General features: G+C 46.0%; 1 protein-coding gene across 1 annotated transcript in view; it reads left to right on the top strand.

Moving 5' to 3' along the window:
• Positions 1 to 19,352, top strand: part of OTOA (otoancorin) — an 82,001-nt gene that overhangs the window by 38,036 nt on the left and 24,613 nt on the right. Inside the window, exons 11-15 of the mRNA XM_075319148.1 lie at positions 6,144 to 6,284; positions 7,381 to 7,436; positions 8,016 to 8,133; positions 11,620 to 11,693; positions 18,106 to 18,235. Of these exons, the coding sequence (XP_075175263.1) occupies positions 6,144 to 6,284; positions 7,381 to 7,436; positions 8,016 to 8,133; positions 11,620 to 11,693; positions 18,106 to 18,235 (519 nt within the window). The remainder of the gene's footprint in view (positions 1 to 6,143; positions 6,285 to 7,380; positions 7,437 to 8,015; positions 8,134 to 11,619; positions 11,694 to 18,105; positions 18,236 to 19,352) is intronic.

The following is a 19,352-nucleotide window of genomic DNA, read 5'->3' on the forward strand; positions in this document are numbered from 1 at the left end:
GGGGAGGCTGGAGGGAGGCTGAGGCTGAGACTGGAGGGAGGCTGAGGCTGAGACTTGAGGGAGGCTGAGGCTGAGACTTGAGGGAGGCTGAGACTGGAGGGAGGCTGGAGGGAGGCTGAGGCGGAGACTGGGGCAGGCTGAGGCTGGGGGGAGGCAAAGGCTGAGACTGGGGGAGAGAGGCTGATGCTGGGGGAGTGGGAGAGAGGGGCTAATGCTAGAGACAGAGGACAAGGGATGAGGGATAGTGCAATGACAAAATCGATTGGGTGGGGGGAGTGTAAGGACTCAGAATAAGAGGGGGCAGCATTGGGAGCTCATTGTGAAGAAGGGGCAGCATGTGTGGGATCAGTATGGAGTGGAGCAATGTAGGGGAGTCAATATCAAGAGTGGGGTAGTGTGTGTGTGGGGGGTCTCAGCATAAGCGTTAGTGTGGTGGTCTTAGCATGAGTGGGGCAACATGAAGGTCTCATTATGGAAAAGAGGAAGGCAGCATTAGGAGCTCATGGAGAGGGACAGCATGCATGGGACATTGTGAGAAGGGGGCAGCATGCATGGGACACTGAGGAGGGGGCAGCATGCATGAGACATTGTGAGGAGGGGGCAGCATGCATGGGACATTGTGAGAAGGGGGCAGCATGCATGGGACACTGAGGAGGGGGCAGCATGCATGAGACATTGTGAGGGAGCAGCATGCATGGGACATTGTGAGGAAGGAGCAGCATGCATGGGACATTGTGAGGAGGGAGCATCAAGCATGAGACATTGTGCGGAGGGAGCAGCATGCATGGGACATTGTGAGGAGGGAGCAGCATGCATGGGACATTGTGAGGCGGGAGCAGCATACATGAGACATTGTGAGGAGGGGGCAGCATGCATGAGACATTGTGAGGAGGGAGCAGCATTCATGGGACATTGTGAGGAGGGAGCAGCATACATGAGACATTGTGAGGAGGGGGCAGCATGCATGAGACATTGTGAGGAGGGAGCAGCATGCATGGGACATTGTGAGGAGGGGCAGCATGCATGGGACATTGTGAGGAGGGAGCAGCATGCATGGGACATTGTGAAGAGGGGGCAGCATGCATGGGACATTGTGAGGAGAGAGCAGCATGCATGGGACATTGTGAGGAGGGGGCAGCATGCATGGGACATTGTGAGGAGGGGGCAGCATGCATGGGACATTGTGAGGAGGGGGCAGCATGCATGGGACATTGTGAGGAGGGGGCAGCATGCAAGGGACATTGTGAGGAGGGGGCAGCATGCAAGGGACATTGTGAGGAGGGGGCAGCATGCAAGGGACATTGTGAGGAGGGAGCAGCATGCATGGGACATTGTGAGGAGGGGGAAGCATGCATGGGACATTGTGAGGAGGGGGCAGCATGCAAGGGACATTGTGAGGAGGGGGCAGCATTCATGGGACATTGTGAGGAGGGGGCAGCATGCATGGGACATTGTGAGGAGGGGGCAGCAAGCATGGGACATTGTGAGGAGGGAGCAGCATGCATGGGACATTGTGACGAGGGAGCAGCATGCATGGGACATTGTGAGGAGGGGGCAGCATGCATGGGACATTGTGAGGAGGGGGCAGCATGCATGGGACATTGTGAGGAGGGGGCAGCATGCATGGGACATTGTGAGGAGGGGGCAGCATGCATGGGACATTGTGAGGAGGGGGCAGCATGCAAGGGACATTGTGAGGAGGGGGCAGCATGCAAGGGACATTGTGAGGAGGGGGCAGCATGCAAGGGACATTGTGAGGAGGGAGCAGCATGCATGGGACATTGTGAGGAGGGGGAAGCATGCATGGGACATTGTGAGGAGGGGGCAGCATGCAAGGGACATTGTGAGGAGGGGGCAGCATTCATGGGACATTGTGAGGAGGGGGCAGCATGCATGGGACATTGTGAGGAGGGGGCAGCAAGCATGGGACATTGTGAGGAGGGAGCAGCATGCATGGGACATTGTGACGAGGGAGCAGCATGCATGGGACATTGTGAGGAGGGGGCAGCATGCATGGGACATTGTGAGGAGGGGGCAGCATGCATGGGACATTGTGAGGAGGGGGCAGCATGCATGGGACATTGTGAGGAGGGGGCAGCATGCATGGGACATTGTGAGGAGGGGGCAGCATGCATGGGACATTGTCCTCACATCATGCTGCTCCCTCCTCACAATGTACAGATCATATTTCATAATCGAGGAAGGTGTGGTGGATATACAGTAGTTTATAAGGGAGTGCAGTGTGGTGTTTATTAGGGGCAGTGTCACAGTCACAGTATATAAGTGGGGACGGTGTGGTGGGAATATTTTATACTCATGCTATGTTTTGATGTGCCTGTGGTGATTCCCATTGGGGGGGGGGGGTTCGTTTCTTATTGATACTTTTTAAAGTGTGCTACAGAGTAGATCTGCCTTAAACAGATGTCGTGTGCGAAAACTCAGTTTTACGTTGTCACTAAGGGGCGCGACCACTTAAAGTGCCTAGGGCAGCACGAAGGCAAAATACAGCCCTGATTACACACACACACACACATATATATACACACACACACACACACACATATAGACACACACACACACACACACACATATATACACACACACACACACACACACACACTAGTAATGTCCCATCCTGGTCCCCTATTCTACCATTACACACACATATATATACACACGCACACACACACACACACACACACACAAGTAATGTCCCATCCTGGTCCCCTATTGTACCATTACACACACCTATATACACACACACACACACACATTCTTCTCACTTGTCCTCCATTCCCTCGGTGTCCTCTCCTGCTTCATGCCGCCCGCAGGTACGAGTCCCCCTTGATGATCGCAGCCACTACAAGCGTTTTATCAGAAATTCAGATGAACGTTTTGCTGCTGCGCAGAGTCACTATTCCAATGGCGGCCGCCGGCCAATCAGATGCAAGCAGGTGACGTCATACGCATCAGCTGCTTGCCTCTGACTGGCCAGCGACCACCACTGGAATAGTTATGTAGAGAGAGCTTGACTCTGTGCAGCGGCGGTAATACGTTCATCAGAAACAAAGCAGCGGGCACTGGCAGCAGCGGCCCCTGCAACGGCCGCGATCGTCAAGGCGGTTACGTGCCTGCAAATTGCAAGAAGCAGCCTGAGGGGCTGCATGTGACCCACGTGCTTGAAACCACTGATGTAAAACCTGTCTTCTTACTTAAAACGTAACCAACTACTACATATAATTTATACATAAATTCACATTGCTTTATCCCACAAATATAAAATACAAGACAAGACCATTCTTTACCTTACACTTTCATAATAACCTTTACACATGCTTATTAGAAACTTCAATACAAAAGATAGGCTTGGACTTTCACCATTGTGGCAAATGTATGTGGGTTATTTCCTAAAAAAAAGCAAACAGGAAGTTAGAGACTAAAAAAGCCCCAGTAGCCAGTGTGAGAAATGTAAGTTTTTTATATTTTATATTTTTAATATAGATGATGAAATGTAAAAAAAACTAAATAAAAAAATATGGCAAAATATTTTAAAAAAACATTTAATGTAAAAACGTAATTTAAACTATAGGTCATTTTCTAATGATAGCTTTGCTTTAAAAGGATGTGAATCATTCAGAGCTATATTGGAATTATTAGTTATTTCTACAAGCTTTTGAGTTTTATTTTAAAGATTAGAGACACTTTGCTTCAAGTACCTAAGTTTCTCAGCAGGCGGACTTCATACTATACAGTTTGACCTCTTAATAAATCAATCTAAAAAGCTTTTTCATATTGATCTTAAAATAAAACGAGAAAACTAATATCCCGCAGGTCAGATAAAGACTCAGTATTTCCACCTAAAGAAAAAAACATTTTATTTTTCAAGAACCCTTAAAAGAATCTGCTGACAACCTAATGTCTATGAAGACAGGCAGATGGACCACCAATGACTTCCAACAGGAAAAAAACAAGGGTTGGTGGGACGCCAACGTACTCACCGCTGCTGCCGGGTTGTGTCCTCCCCTGCAGCTCTGCGGCCGCCCATGTGGTTGTCTGCCTCCCTCTCCCGCCGGATTCTGTCCACGCCACACAGGCTCCCTGGGAAAACGCTTAGTACACATGCACACAACAGCCCTCCTCTTAAAGGGCCGGAGCGCTATTTCCAGGAAATGCCTCAGCCTATGGCTGAGAGGCACTATGTATTTAAGGCACCCTCCCATTAGGAGAGGTGCCTGCGCAATGACTTTAGTTAGTCAGTATATAAGTCTGCTAGCAAGTTGTCAGGTTCTTGTGCTCCTGTCACATTATCCCTGTGTCTGTCACCTGTACCTGCTTTCCCATACCTATTTGACCCTGCCATGCCACTATATCTGTTCGTACTCACCTGGCTGTCTGCCTCAGTCATCCTGACTGTACCTGCCTATACCTGTGCCCGTACCTGAGACCGTCTCCTGTCCTGGGGATCAGCTGCCACAGTCCCAGTCACTGCCCTGAGAGTGGTACTTTGCGTCCGCCTTGCAGTAGGCGCTTAGTTAATCCCCTCCCACTAAAGGGTCCAATGGGTTCACTAACCCCACTCACTGCCCCTACACCGTGGGGTTGGAGTTCAATCCTCTTTTCAGAATAATTTAAAAGTCCAAGTTTGATAGTAACCTGTATTGTGTATGCCAACTGCAGGCTGCTGTAATTAAAAAGGTTGGAGATCAGTGAGCTTTAGTTTGCTTAGAAGCCCTAAGAGCAACTGTAAGAACAGAATTAAAGGGGTTGTTCAGGATTTGAAAAACTACTTTTTTCTTCCAAAAATAGCACCACACCTGTCTTCAAGTTGCGTGTGGTATTGCAGCTCTGCTCCATTGAAGTAAATAAGGTAGAATTGCAAATTTTTTTTTTAATACTGGGAAGCTCCTTTAAATAGTATATTTCTTCTAGATTCTAGAAAACGCATTTTCAAGCATGCTATTGGCGTATTCAAGGAGGCGTAAAATTCAGAAAGACATCTAAAAAGAGGTTGCTGGCCTATACATTACATAGATAGCTAGTTTATTTGATGCGAACTATATAATACTGTGGTAATGTAGATATCCCAACAGATTACAATAATAAAAAGTAATCATCAAAAGCATTACTCCCCTTTGAAGAGGACTTGTCACTTGCCATAAATATTTAATAGTTTTATCTGGTATAAAAGCCACTATTCTCCTGAATCCGGCACTGTTTTACTTTTGTTTCTGCCCCTCTCTGTTACTGAGATATGGCCCATTCTTAGCTGTCTATAAATGGAGTCTTGTTATCCAACTGGGTGTGGTCCTAAAGACAACACCCACAGAGATTGTAAGGTACACGTGACCCACCACTGCACTAATACAACAGGAGGGTAGGTGAGACACACAGGGGAATAACAACCAAAATGTACAGAATACGACTTTGGGAGAATTCACAGCAGCTCCTTCCACCAAGACGGCCAGCATACAAATGGTTTGTATAATCAGCAAAGATTGCTGGGAAACTCTGCTACTTAAACGCAAAGGGGCAAAGCTACAGAACAGCTGCAGGTGAGCTGCACTGCTGGAAAGCTGCTAGCAGCAAAACTGACATTAAACTGTTTCAGCACCAAGAAAAATGAAACAACATTTAACTGAAGAGTCCCAGATGGAGATGAGACGCTCAAATCCTAAAGCTGTCACCAGTCTCCAGACACAGGGAGACGACCGTGACACACATAGGGAAGAAAGGGCCATATCTCAGGAACAGAGAGGGGCAGGAACAAAAGAAAAACAGCGTGGGATTCAGAAGATCAGTGGCATTTACACCAAATAAAAATGGGACATACTTATGGCAATTGACAGATCCTCTTACATATCATTTCATTGTAGTTTCACTAGTGCATCCACTGATAAAAAGTTTATTAAAGCCTTATATTCAGTTCATCCCATACAACCTAGAATCACAATGGTTAGAACATACATTGATATCACGCTGTACCTTCTGAAGGTATCAGCTCCACGTCATCTGGCAGTTTTATGACTAAGAATTACAGAATAGTAATATTGCTCCCTATCCTGACATTTAGAACAATGCCATAAACGCCACGGACATAGCAATATCACATGGTCATGTTTCCTCACTGTGTTCCTTCCAATTAGCTGATGTCATCTGGAGAATTCCTGGGTGTTCTGTCGGACATGAATGGAGCGTTCTTTAAACAAGTGTCTCTGTCACAACTCTTAGCACAAAGGATGGTGGACGCCACTGAACTAAGTGACAAAGAGATGAGATCGAGTCAGGTAATTATGTGTTTAGCCCAAATGCCCTTCAACCATGAACCTCCACTCAGGCAACGAGGAGAAGCAGAGGGTTTGGCAGTGCCGAAGTCTCCCGACATAGAAGCAGCAGCCATTGTTCCCAAGAGCATCCATTAATAAAGCTTTATAAATGAAACCAGGTATTCCTCATAAAAGGCTTAGCAGTTTCAGTCAAGAAGTCCCTTGAGGTATCAGTCACTACTCTACAAAAAGCAGCATTCTGTAATAACATGTGTTCATGGGCTTTTAAAGAAAACCTGACACTTGCTTTGAGGCCCCTATAACATCGCTACTATGGTATATCAATGGGGAATGGATTTAGAAAGATGGTCCTGTATTTTCTGTATCTTCCACTCTAGGGGTCCCCAACCTTTAGCTTGGGAGCCACATGTGGCTCTTGGGCCCATGATGTGTAGCTCACGGCTGTGTGCCAGCTTGGTTCATAAGCACCAGGTCTTGCAAACACCTATGAAGAGCAGGTCTCCACATGGTGACTTTTGTTAGTAGTCCAACACAGAAGAGCAGATCTGAATGGGGTAAGGTAGGAACCCCTGGATCTTTGGTACACTGTCTCAGTGTGATTTCTGTGGAAACGTTTTTGATGTAATTATACCGGCAATGGAGGCTCTTGGAGTCACTACTGTAGGGGAGGTAGGAGCTGGATGTAGCTCATGACCCTCTCTCAGGGCTGAATGTATCTCTCAAGGTCAAAAAGGTTGTCCTACCCCAATTATGGTTGAATAGGCATAGGATCCTAGCCACTATACCAAATAGTCATGGAATCCAGGCATTAGGATTTAAGCCACAATCCCAAATAGTCATGGAATCCAGTCTTCGAATCCTCCTTTCTATCTTGATTGACATCCCAATGCCTGCTCCAACTCTTGACTTCGCCATTGTCTAGTACTCCCTGCTCACTCACAGTGCAATGGTGCAATGTAGACCTGGGTATTTCTTGGGGACCAACACAAATTGCTGGAATGAGTAACATATATCCCTTTTCTCCATTAGTATTCCTTCTTAATATGTTTTAGTGATGTTTTCTATAACTAATCGCACCCTTCATTATGTTTTTCAGGCCCTTCTTCTGTTTGACTTACTGTCTCCACATGTACCATTGGTGAATCTGCTAAGGTATGTTATAGTCTACGAGGGATGATTGGACATCTTATGATAGACTAGACATCATATTGCTGAGAACATAGGAGACTGTATGTAATGGATTAATATGTAATGGATTATTCACACATTTTACAGAGTATGTTCTGATATCTATGTAGCTGAAGGCAAAAAAGACTGGGGGGAAAGAAAAGCTTTGAAAGCTACTTACATGCATTTTTTTGTACAGGAATATAGACAAATCCACTAAAAAAGTGATATGCAGTGTTTCATAACTTTCCATGCTGGTATAAATAAAGCTTAGTTGTGACGGCATAGAGTAAATAGCTGCGCGGCCTACACTATGCCCACCCTTATGGATCTACGGACGCACAACTTTGTTTCACAATTATGTGCCCTTTGTTAATACACCCTTATGGTCCCAAATAACAACTGCTACCCTCACTTATCCACATGCGTTATATAGCAATGTCATAGGTCATGGGTAAATAAATGAAGTGTTCCCTGTCTTATTATGCCCGATTTCCTCCATATTGGTTGGCACCCCAGAATCTTCAAAGTGAACTTTTTTTTTCTATCCCTTATATCTTCTAGTACAGGGCAGCTGGTGAAAGGGATGATATGTGAATATATAGACAACATGAGCAAGCCGACCTTTCTAAACCACTACAAGCTCATAGAGAAGAATCTGCCTTTACTTTCTCCACATCAGGTATTCAAAAATAAAGCTTCGCAATGTATGACTGCAAGCAGAGATCTTAAAGAATCACTCCAGCTGTTTTTTTTCCAGTGCTGGAGTAGTGCTTTAAATCTAAATGGGGCTTTACACGCAACAACATCGCTAACAAGATGTCGTTGGGGTCACGGAATTTGTGACGCACATCCGGCCTCGTTAGTGACGTCGTTGCGTGTGAAAAGCACGAACGACCCCTAATGATCAAAATTACTCACCTAATCGTTGAACATTGACACGTCGTTCTAATCCCAAATATCGTTGCTGTTGCAGGACGCAGATTGTTTGTCCTTCCTGCGGCAGCACACATCGCTAAGTGTGAGACCTCAGGAACGAGGAGCAACATCGTACCTGCGGCCGCCGGCAATGAGGAAGGAAGGAGGTGGGCGGGATGTTCCGGCCGCTCGTCTCCGCCCCTCCGCTTCTATTGGGCGGCCGCTTAGTGACGCCGCTGTGACGCCACACGAACCACCCCCTTAGAAAGGAAGCAGTTCACTGACCACAGCGACGTCGCTTGGAAGGTAAGTATGTGTGACGGGTGTTAGCGATGTTGTGCACCACGGACAGCTATTTGCCCATGACGCACAACCGACGGGGGCGGGTGCGAACGCTAGAGACATCGCTAGCGATGTTGAAGTGTGTAAAGCCCCCTTAAGTCACCTGTACCCTTTCTTATACTCACTGACATAATGTATTGGTATTAAAAGATCAGACTATTAAGCATGACTTCATCATCATTTGGAAAGGGACCAAGAGTTAGCAAACTAACACTACATCTGACCCCTGTGCAGCCTTCATTGAAGAAGGACCTCCTGGTCTGGACGGGTAATTGATGTGGTACATCTGCTGCTGTAAAGCAGATGGAAAGCCTGTGTTTTGTATATACAGACCTTTAGAAGCAATACTTCTTTCACCTGTGGAGTCAGCTCTGTTGAATTTTAAAAAAGGCTGACAGCAGCTGGGCCAGAGGCAGAGCCACGATATGAAAATATGTGAGTTTTTGTGAAAAGAGTAAATCTTACAGTTTGGGAGACCCATTTTCCACATTGTCATTTGAAGGAGAATACGCTGAATGTTATTACATAATTGTGAGGCATACCTATGAGCTCCAAATTAATATCAATCAAATGGATGATCCTATCCATGCCATATTTCATCCCTATGGAAATTTAAAATTGTGATAGGAAACGTGACCACAATATCTTCTGCCTGGGACCTCCAGGAGCAAAGATATCCTGAAAGTTGAGGATCTCATTAATTTCTAGAGACCAAAGGCCACATCCCATTACCAGCGCCATCTGAGATCACTAAGGGGAGGTATGTGGGAGTGACTGCTCTTTAATAAAAACAGAAGTTTGAGTTGATGTCCTTGTTCAATTTAGGAAGATACACTTCTCTGTAGGATTGTTCCATATGTGCTAAAAGGAGTTTGTCCCTCCGCTAAGCTCTGATCTATTTCCGTGACATAGTATTAGTTCTTTTCTTTTGTTATTGTCCTGCGGTGTTCTGCCCCTCACTCACTAGGTGTCATGGCTACTTCAGACTCTGTTCACATTGCAGAGACTGGCAGGCAACCTGATGCTTCTTAGTTGCTCAGCCAGAATCGGGCGTCTACAGTTTAGTGTTCTCTGGTTATCGGTTTAGCAGAAGTTATTTCTTGCTGGCTGGTGAATTGCTGCTGGGGTCACAGGCTGCTGACATCCTATCACAGCCGCCTCCACCATATAAAAAATAGTGGAACTTAGCCTCACATGCCGAATATAGCTCTAGGTTTGCTCCAGCAATACTGGTCCTTCTGTGTGGTGATCCAGTTATTGGTTAACAGTTGTATGCTATTGGGTGTACGGTGGAAATATCCTTGTCATTAGTTTATTTCCTCCCTGTGTTTTGTTTCTCCCTGAACATTTATTGTTTTCTCCTCTGTGTGTGTATGCAGTGAGTTTGAGCTTTGGTTTTCTCCTGTCTGTTGTTTTTTGTGGGGTTCATTTCTCCTCTCCCGGCCCTCTCCTGGGGTGGGGGAGAGGGGGTATTAGACCAGGGTTACACAGGCGTCAGGGCTACATTGGCAGTTCAGACCTCACCACCATCAGGCGTACCTCTGGGGTGAGAGACAGCATAGAATCCCTAGTCAGAGATCCAGTCTAGACACCCCTACTCCTGGTTTTCATATGATACCCATGACATTATATTCAGTCACATTCTAATTCCTCACGGACGCAGTTACTTCCCTTGAAAATCAATTGCAGGCACTGTCACGCCAAGTAGAGGAGTTAAGGGAGCGATACAGCTACAGGCTCAGGTGTCAACCTCGGCGTAGTCTGGATTGGTTGCCAGTTCGCCTGAACCCAAACTGTCTCTTACGGAGCTGTTTGTTGGGGATCACAGTCACTTTGTTTCCTTCCGGAATACTTGCAAGTTGTGTTTCCGCCTGTGTCCCCTCTTTCCTCTGGGAGCGAGACACAGCAAGTGTGTATTGTTGTCTCACTGCTCAGCGGTGACCCTGTGAGGGGGTGCAGGGCTCAGCCCACCCCACACCAGCAAACCAGATCTCTACCAAATGTATGGTATTATATTAATGTGTGTGTAACAGCCATTAGGTGGCAACCCTGTGTAAAGTCACTTCCCTGGTGCCTGCTAGGCAGGAAGGTGTTAGTGTGGGAGGAGAGTAGGACACAAAAATGAGGAACACACAGGAAAGAGCAGGAGAGTTCCGATGGGAGAGTGAGAACCCACATCTGAGGGAGGTGTGAGGAAGGAAGAATCAGATAGCTTTGTGTAATTTGGACCCAGTGGGTCAGATCCTGGCACCGGACACGTGGGACCTTGGTGAGAGTTGGGCTAAACGAACCACGTTACAAAAGGGTGAAGTCCGGACGGCCTGGATAGTGGCCACCCCCTGGTAAATACCCTTAGAACCCCCTTACCAGGCTGAAGATCAGTGGGCTCCCACGTGGGGAGTAGGACCTGACAAACTGGGACCAGAAGAGTGCCATCCCCATGGGCCTCGTTACACTTATATCTAATCCCTGTGGGTGGGACGACGGACCTCTGAAGGAATAGATGAATCTGCAAGGAAAAGTTAAGTTGAGGGTGCCAACAATTTTGTCCGGCCCATTTTTTTAGTTTTGTGTGAAATTCTGTCCAATTTGCCCCTTTTTTTCTATTTTTTATTGTTGTTCCAATACACATAAAGGAAATAAAATTGTGTATAACAAAACCTGTAATTGCAATAATTTTCTGTGAGAAATACTTCATTTTCTGGAACAAGTTCAAGGATGCCAACACTTTCGGCCATGACTGTAGATGCTACCACTGGTAAAGATCGTGAAAGATAAAAGAGAAATAAGAATTGTTGGCATCACTAGTGGTTGGTAGTTGTGACATGATGTGTATGATGAGCTGTTATTATATACTGATATTGGATGTAAATAATATTTATCGCCTACATTTTGTCTGACTTTTCAGATCCATTGTCTGGCGTGGAAATATTGGAGGGTTTCCCAAGCTACTATCCCTCCGTTCCTGATGGCCGTACTTCCGTAAGTTCGTTACTTCAAAGGATTTGTAAAAAAAAAAAAGTGTAATAATATACTGCAGCTTATGCAAATGAGGAATATGGAAGCATCGCTTAGTTCTTCCCAAGGCAAGAAACATCCGGCTTTGATCATTACTGCAGCGATGGGAGATGAATTATATCACCTGGGTCGTTCAGCGCCCCGGAGCGGTGTCAGATACAAGCGTACAAGATGGTTCTATACTCCTGATAGGGGCTACATAACATACAAAGGGTTTGTGACCTTTGGAAGATGAAAAGTGTTAGAAAAAAGTTTTAAAATTACAAGATTTTTTTCTTTTTACAAGAAATACCAATATTTTCAGCTACTTCAGCATCAGCTGATATCTCTTGGGATTCACATCAATTATTACTTTTATGTTTAGTTTTCTCTGGTAGAACTTGAAGATTTTCCATCAATCACTTTTAAAGCTAATCTGTTACAATATAAACTGCAGACATTTATTATATGGATTATTAAATAGGTATGATGAGGCTGGTGTACTTACTTTGTAAACCTTTTTTTAGAAGAGCTGTATGATGCTTTTCACCTACCTAGCTTGATTGACAGTTCCTCAGTGTCCCTCCTCCCTGCTGAGATCTCACACTGATTGACAGGTCTTCGGTGCTCGTCCTCTCTGCTGACATCTCACACCCATTGACAGCTCTTCAGCACTCCTCCTCCCTGCTGAGATCTCACATTGATTGACAGCTCTTTAGTGCTCCTCCTCCCTGCTGAGATCTCACACTGATTGACAGGTCTTCGGTGCTCCTCCTCCCTGCTGAGATCTAACATTGATTGACATCTCTTCAGTGCTCCTCCTCCCAGCTGAGATCTCACACTGATTGACAGGTCTTCGGTGCTCCTCCTCCCTGCTGACATCTCACACCCATTGACAGCTCTTCAGCGCTCCTCCTCCTTGCTGAGATCTCACATTGATTGACAGCTCTTTAGTGCTCCTCCTCCCTGCTGAGATCTCACATTGATTGACAGGTCTTTGGTGCTCCTCCTCCCTGCTGAGATCTCACATTGATTGACAGCTCTTCGGTGCTCCTCCTTCCTTCTGAGATCTCCCACCCATTGACAGCTCTTCAGTGCTCCTCCTCCCTGCTGAGATCTCACACTGATTGACAGGTCTTCAGTGCTCCCCCTTCTTGCTGAGATCTCACACCCATTGACAGCTCTTCAATGCTCCACCTCCCTGCTGAGATCTCACATTGATTGACAACTCTTCAGTGCTCCTCCTTGCTTGCTGAGATTTGACATTGAATGACAGCTCTTCAGTGTGCCTCCTCCCTGCTGAGATCTCACACTGCTCAGTATAAGCTGCAGCAGTCAGTCAGACTGGGATGGTGGAGATTGCATACACTTGAACTCATGAGCTCTCTCACTCTTTAGCTGGACTCATAAAAAAAGCAATTCCACCATTATTTTGGGGTTTTGTTTTTAAGGAATTCATTGTGCTATAAAAATGACTTGGCAACGTGAATCTTCAGATCAGTTTCATTTCTGCAATATAAAACTTGTTTAATTTTTTTTTATTTAATAGATGAAAAAAATGCAGAAACTCTTAAAAAAAATAGTTTTTCAGCTGTTTAATAGCTTGTATTTTTGCATAGCAAGGTGACGTTTTTATTGAAATAATTTGGGGGTACATATGACCCTTTGACCATTTTTTTGGAGGCATTATTGCAACCCCCCCCCAAAAAAAATGCAATTCTGCATTTAGATTTTTTATACTTTTGAAGACTGAAGTTGGGGAACATTGGTGTAAACTGTTTCAGAAAATTAGAGCTCTGATCCTTATAAAGAATTTTGTAAAGATATAGAATAAATATTCTTTACATTTTTCTGTTCTTAATCACCTCCTTTGATGAGCGAGCACTACCATGCTCGGGTGCTCGGTACTCATTAAGAGCAGTCGAATGCTCGGATGGGTGTGATTCAAGTACCTGGGTATAACAGAAGTCAATGGAGGGCCTTGAGCATTTTTCTGGGACCTCTTCCAGAAAATGCTAGAGTCCCCCATTGACTTCCATTACACTCGCGTTGCGATCATCCAAGCAACTGATTGCTCGTTCCTAGCACCTGAGCATGGTAGTGCCCGCTCATCGCTAGTTACGAGTACCGAGCACCCGAGCATGGTAGTGCCCGCTCATCACTAGTTACGAGCACTCGAGCATGGTAGTGCCCGCTCATCACTAGTTACGAGCACTCGAGCATGGTAGTGCCCGCTCATCACTAGTTACGAGTACTGAGCACTCGAGCATGGTAGTGCCCGCTCATCGCTAGTTACGAGTACAGAGCACCCGAGCATGGTAGTGCCCGCTCATCGCTAGTTACGAGTACTGAGCACTCGAGCATGGTAGTGCCCGCTCATCACTAGTTATGAGTACTGAACACCTGAGCATGGTAGTACCCGCTCATCACTAGTTACGAGTACAGAGCACCCGAGCATGGTAGTACCCGCTCATTACTAGTTACGAGTACAGAGCACCCGAGCATGGTAGTGTCCGCTCATCACTAGTTACGAGCACCCGAGCATGGTAGTGCTTGCTCGTCACATGTTACGACTCAAGTACTGAGCACCCGAGCATGGTAGTGCTCACTTATCACTAGTTATGAGTATTGAACACCCGAGCATGGTAGTGCTCAATTATCACTAGTTATGAGTATTGAACACCCGAGCATGGTAGTGCTCAATTATCACTAGTTAAGACTAAAAATATTAGGTTTAACATGGAAATGTCTAGAAGTTTAAGATTTTAAAGGGAACCTAATCATTAGATTAATGCAGCCTTTACCACGGGCAGCGTGAATCAGAGCCTTGCTGTATTTCAGATAAAACATAGGTTGAAATGTCAGCTGGGGACAATGGGACTATAGGGAGAGATCTCTCTAGTCTGCCCCCCTGTCAGCTTCTCCTAGTTGATTGACAAGTCTTTCCCATGTGTATAGACAGGGAGAGACCCGCAAATCAGCTGGAGAAGCCGGAAAGGTGCTGCACCGGACTAATGAGATAGCTCCTTCTAGTTCCTGGTTGACTTTTCAAATTATGTTTTTGCTGAAATGACAGTTTTTCAGAGTGAAACATACTTTGCTGCAATCACACAGCAAGGCTCCGATTAATAATGTATGTGGATCGAGCAGCATAAATCTGATAACAGGTTCCTTTTAAAGGGAATCTGTCAGTAGGTTTTTGTTATGTAATCTGAAGACATCATGCTGCAAGGGTTAAAACAAGGAAGTCAAGAATGCCTGTTTTGTCATGGTCCAATCTGTTATCTATTTGCTATGTTTGTTAAAGCAGCAGGACTTATCATGGCTAGGACTACTATGTCACGCGCAGGACAGTCTGGCACGCGCCCTCCTGTAATTGACACCTCACTTTCAATGTACAAACTGTATAGAGACCCATGTGTGGGCGGGGACAGCTCTCTCAGCTCTGCTGCATTGCTAAATCTAAACATTCTGATTGTGTCAGAAAGGCTGCCCCCAGTAATCTAAGTGAGACATCGTTGGATTCAGGATCTCTGTGTCTATATTATGCTGCGCTCAGATTGGGAAGCAAAAACCTGCTGACAGATTCCCTTTAGACCCTGTGCGCACTAGAAAATGGAATTTTCTTAAGAACATTCCGCACCCTCTGAAAGATTACCGCACTGGTGGCAAAAAACCGCAGCAAACCGCACCCGAAGACCGCATGCAGTTTTACCGCGGTTTTGTAGCGGTTTTGCCATGGGTTGGTACCTGTGTTTTTATGCCTTCAATGCACTACAGCATGTTGAAAAAAAAAAAAAAATAATATATGTGTTGTCATTTCCTTCTTCTTCTGAGAAAGATAGATAGATAATGGATAAATAGATAAATAGATGGATAGATAGATGGATAGAGGGATAGATAGATAGATAATGGATAGATTGATAGATCGATAGAGGGATAGATAATGGATAGATAGAGGAATAGATAGATAATGGATAGATAGATAGATAGATAAAAAGACATAGATAGATAGATAGATGATGGATAGTGTGGCGCCCTAGACAAGCCAGGACGTCACAGGTACTGCAACAACACACCCCACACCCCGGTTAGGAACATCAAAGTCAGACACAAATCCTTGTTGCCTCCCTCCAGGGGCTGATGTCCACACCAGGTGGGGCGGAGCCAGGCGGTTGGCTCCTCCCACCGAGGAGTTCACAGTCCTGGAGGCGGGAAAAGGAGAGAGAGTGTAGTGGAGTTGAGGAGAGCAGTGTGTAGAGTGTGAGAGGGAAGTGGTAGTGGAGGAACTGACTGGCCGTGTCCGGATACGTGGCCCGGGCACAGAAACAGCAAGGTTGGCAGACGGTGGTGACCGTCTGCAGGAGAGGCCGATTGACGCACAACCGTAAGGATCGGGGACGGGCGGTGGCCCGCCGGTACCGGATCGGGGAGCGAAGAGAAGCCAGCACCATCCGGCAGGGCCTACGGACCCCGACCAGGCTAGGAGTCGCCGTTAAACCGGTCAAATCCGTCAGCGACAGGAACCTCCGAGGTTTCCCAGCAATAAAGACCCGACTGAAGACAACCGCTCAACCGTGAAGGGAAATACAGCTACCGCCACAGCTAGAGTTCTCAGGGCCAGCGCCTGCGGGCAAAAGGGGCTCCTCCGGCAAACATACCGCTGGGGAGCGGGTTACCGGTGGGAAGCCATCGGGGCCGAGAACATAACACCGGTGCAGGGAGAGACAGTTACCGCCAACCTACCGGGAGTGACCGTCGCAGCCATCTGTGGGACTCGTCCATCCAGCCGTTTGTTTTACCAGAGACTCCGTGTGCGTTACTGGCTGAGTAAGTACCACCGTGCCGTCTGGCACTGCGCTGCCCCGCGACCCTGCACCTGGCCAGGCCCCGCAATCCATCAAACAGACAACAACTCCGGGCCCCGGGACTACCAAAATCCCCCTACCCACGGAGGGGAGGAAAACATGCCAGCTGCTCCCTGTCACCGCTCCCGGGATCCCCGTACAGAGCAGCGGTGGTGCCCCAACCTCACCACACACCGTGGGTGGCGTCACAAACCGACATCCCAAACACCAACAAAACACCCCTTTCACTCACGGGCGAGGAAGTCCCCGGATCCGGCTCACCGCTCGAGCCACCGAGCAGCAGCAGCAGCAGCGCCGGATCCGAGCGTGGTAAGCGCAGCGCCCCGCCGCCCACGACAATAGGTTGATAGATATTACAGCTTTATTTCTGATATATGTGTTTTCCCCCTCAACAGTATTTCTCATACAGCAGTGACCCTGTGGGACCTTGGATCTGAGTTCTCGCAGGGTCACTGCCGGACAGTGACGTCACTCTATTACTGCTTGGGAGGCCCTGAAGTTCTCGCGAGCGGTAATGTGTTGACATCACCGACCGTGAAAAATGTCTTGGAATTACCCCTGCAGCCTCGTTCATGGGGCTGCATTGAGTACTATGGCTGACACGCTGCTGGATCTGTATGCAAGCGTCGTGGGACCTCGTGTGGATTATGCCGGACCTGGAGGGGTATTTGGAGATTTTAATAAAGTGGTGAAAGAGGGGGATTTTTTGTGTTTTATTTCAAATAAAGGATTTTTTCGGTGTATGTGTTTATTTACTTTCACTTACAAATTAGTCATGGCGTGTTACAGACGCTGCCATTACTAATCTTGAACTTAATGGCAGCTATGGGGTGCCATTAACTCCTTATTTCCCCGCTTGCCAATTTCCTGTTCTTGTCCTAATGACATCACTTCCTTGCAAAATGCAGGGCAGTGATGATCACTATGTTCCGAAAAACGTGAAATAACGCGGGAATAACGCAGGAAAACGCAATGAAATGCATATAATTTGCTACCTGCGTTATTTCCTGCGATATTTCATGATTACATTACAGTCAATGGGGTAAAATACCACAGGTACCTGCAGAAAAGAAGTGACATGCACATTCTTTTTGCTGCGGAAATTCCGTAGCAAAACCTGTTGGTGAAAAAACCGCAGTGTGCGCACAACATTTTTTTTACCATAGGTTTTGCTGGGGAAGGACTGCAGCAAGGTTATGAACATTTTCCTCAGCAAAACATGCGGCAAAAACCGCAGCAAAATCGCAGTAAAAACCGCAGCGTGCGCACAGGGCCTTAAAGCCTGTAAAGTCCTGAACATTTTCTGTTGTTAATGTGATTGTTAACTTCCTTTTAAAAATCCTTAAATAAACATTTTACCTCGAAGCACTTACAAATAGTTCACCCTACTGATTTGGTAACCAAGGTCACAGAGGAGGCTTCAATTATATGTACATTTGGTGCATTTAAAAGCAAAAGCCCATAACCTAGCAACACCAACCAGTTGTTTTCTATTACATTGCCTTTTCTAATCACCTTTTCCCTTCCAGGACAGAATATTTAGCCTCTCACCCTCTGTGCAAACAGATATTAATTGGTTTAAGGAAGACGGATGTTAACTATTTGCTACTACATGCAAGCAAGAAGGATTTTGTAATTAACAAAGTAAATCAATGTCTGGTAAGAGTCTCTACATCACAATTCCATGGGGAGCTTAAACAGCCCAATGCATAAATACAGATCAGAGGGGGAATAGACATTGCCTTAAGGAGTAGTGCCCAGTTTCATTTCACCAACCCATGTAGATAATCCACATACACTATGTAGTGACAATAACATGGAATATAATGCTATCTCAGTGATATCAGTGCATATAAGTATAATGCCATCTCAGTGATATCAGTGAATATAAGTATAATGCCATCTCAGTGATATCAGTGCATATAAGCATAATGCCAGCTCAGTGATATCAGTGAATATAATTATAATGCCATCTCAGTGATATCAGTGCATATAAGCATAATGCCATCTCAGTGATATCTGTGCATATAAGTATAATGCCATCTCAGTGATATCAGTGCATATAAGTATAATACCATCTCAGTGATATCAGTGCATATAAGTATAATGCCATCTCAGTGATATCAGTGCATATAAGTATAATGCCATCTCAGTGATATCAGTGCATATAAGTATAATGCCATCTCAGTGATATCAGTGCATATAAGTATAATGCCATCTCAGTGATATCAGTGCATATAAGTATAATGCCATCTCAGTGATATCAGTGCATATAAGTATAATGCCATCTCAGTGATATCAGTGCATATAAGTATAATGCCATCTCAGTGATATCAGTGCATACAAGCATAATGCCATCTCCGTGATATCAGTGCATACAAGTATAATGCCATCTCAGTGATATCAGTGCATATAAATATAATGCCATCTCAGTGATATCAGTGCATAAAGGCATAATGCCATCTCAGTGATATCAGTGCATGCAAGTATAAAGACATATCAGTGATACCAGTGCATACAAGTATAATCTCATATCAGTGATATCTGTTAGGGCCAGGTGGACGGGTAGACCCAGGAGGTGGATCCACTGGGCCGAACACCTTACTGAAGGCAAGGGGTCCGGTAGCCGGAGCACTACAGGTAGCCGGATAGTCCGTGCAAAAGAGTGGAATGCAGAAGTCCCTGGGACCACGGAGTCACTGATGGTAGTCCGGGTGACGGAGCTCAGGTTCGGAGGCCGAGATGTTGTCAGGCAGAGTCCGGAACCGATGGAGCG

The sequence above is a fragment of the Anomaloglossus baeobatrachus genome, chromosome 7, assembly GCF_048569485.1.
Source record: "Anomaloglossus baeobatrachus isolate aAnoBae1 chromosome 7, aAnoBae1.hap1, whole genome shotgun sequence".
NCBI classification, from domain to species: domain Eukaryota; kingdom Metazoa; phylum Chordata; class Amphibia; order Anura; family Aromobatidae; genus Anomaloglossus; species Anomaloglossus baeobatrachus.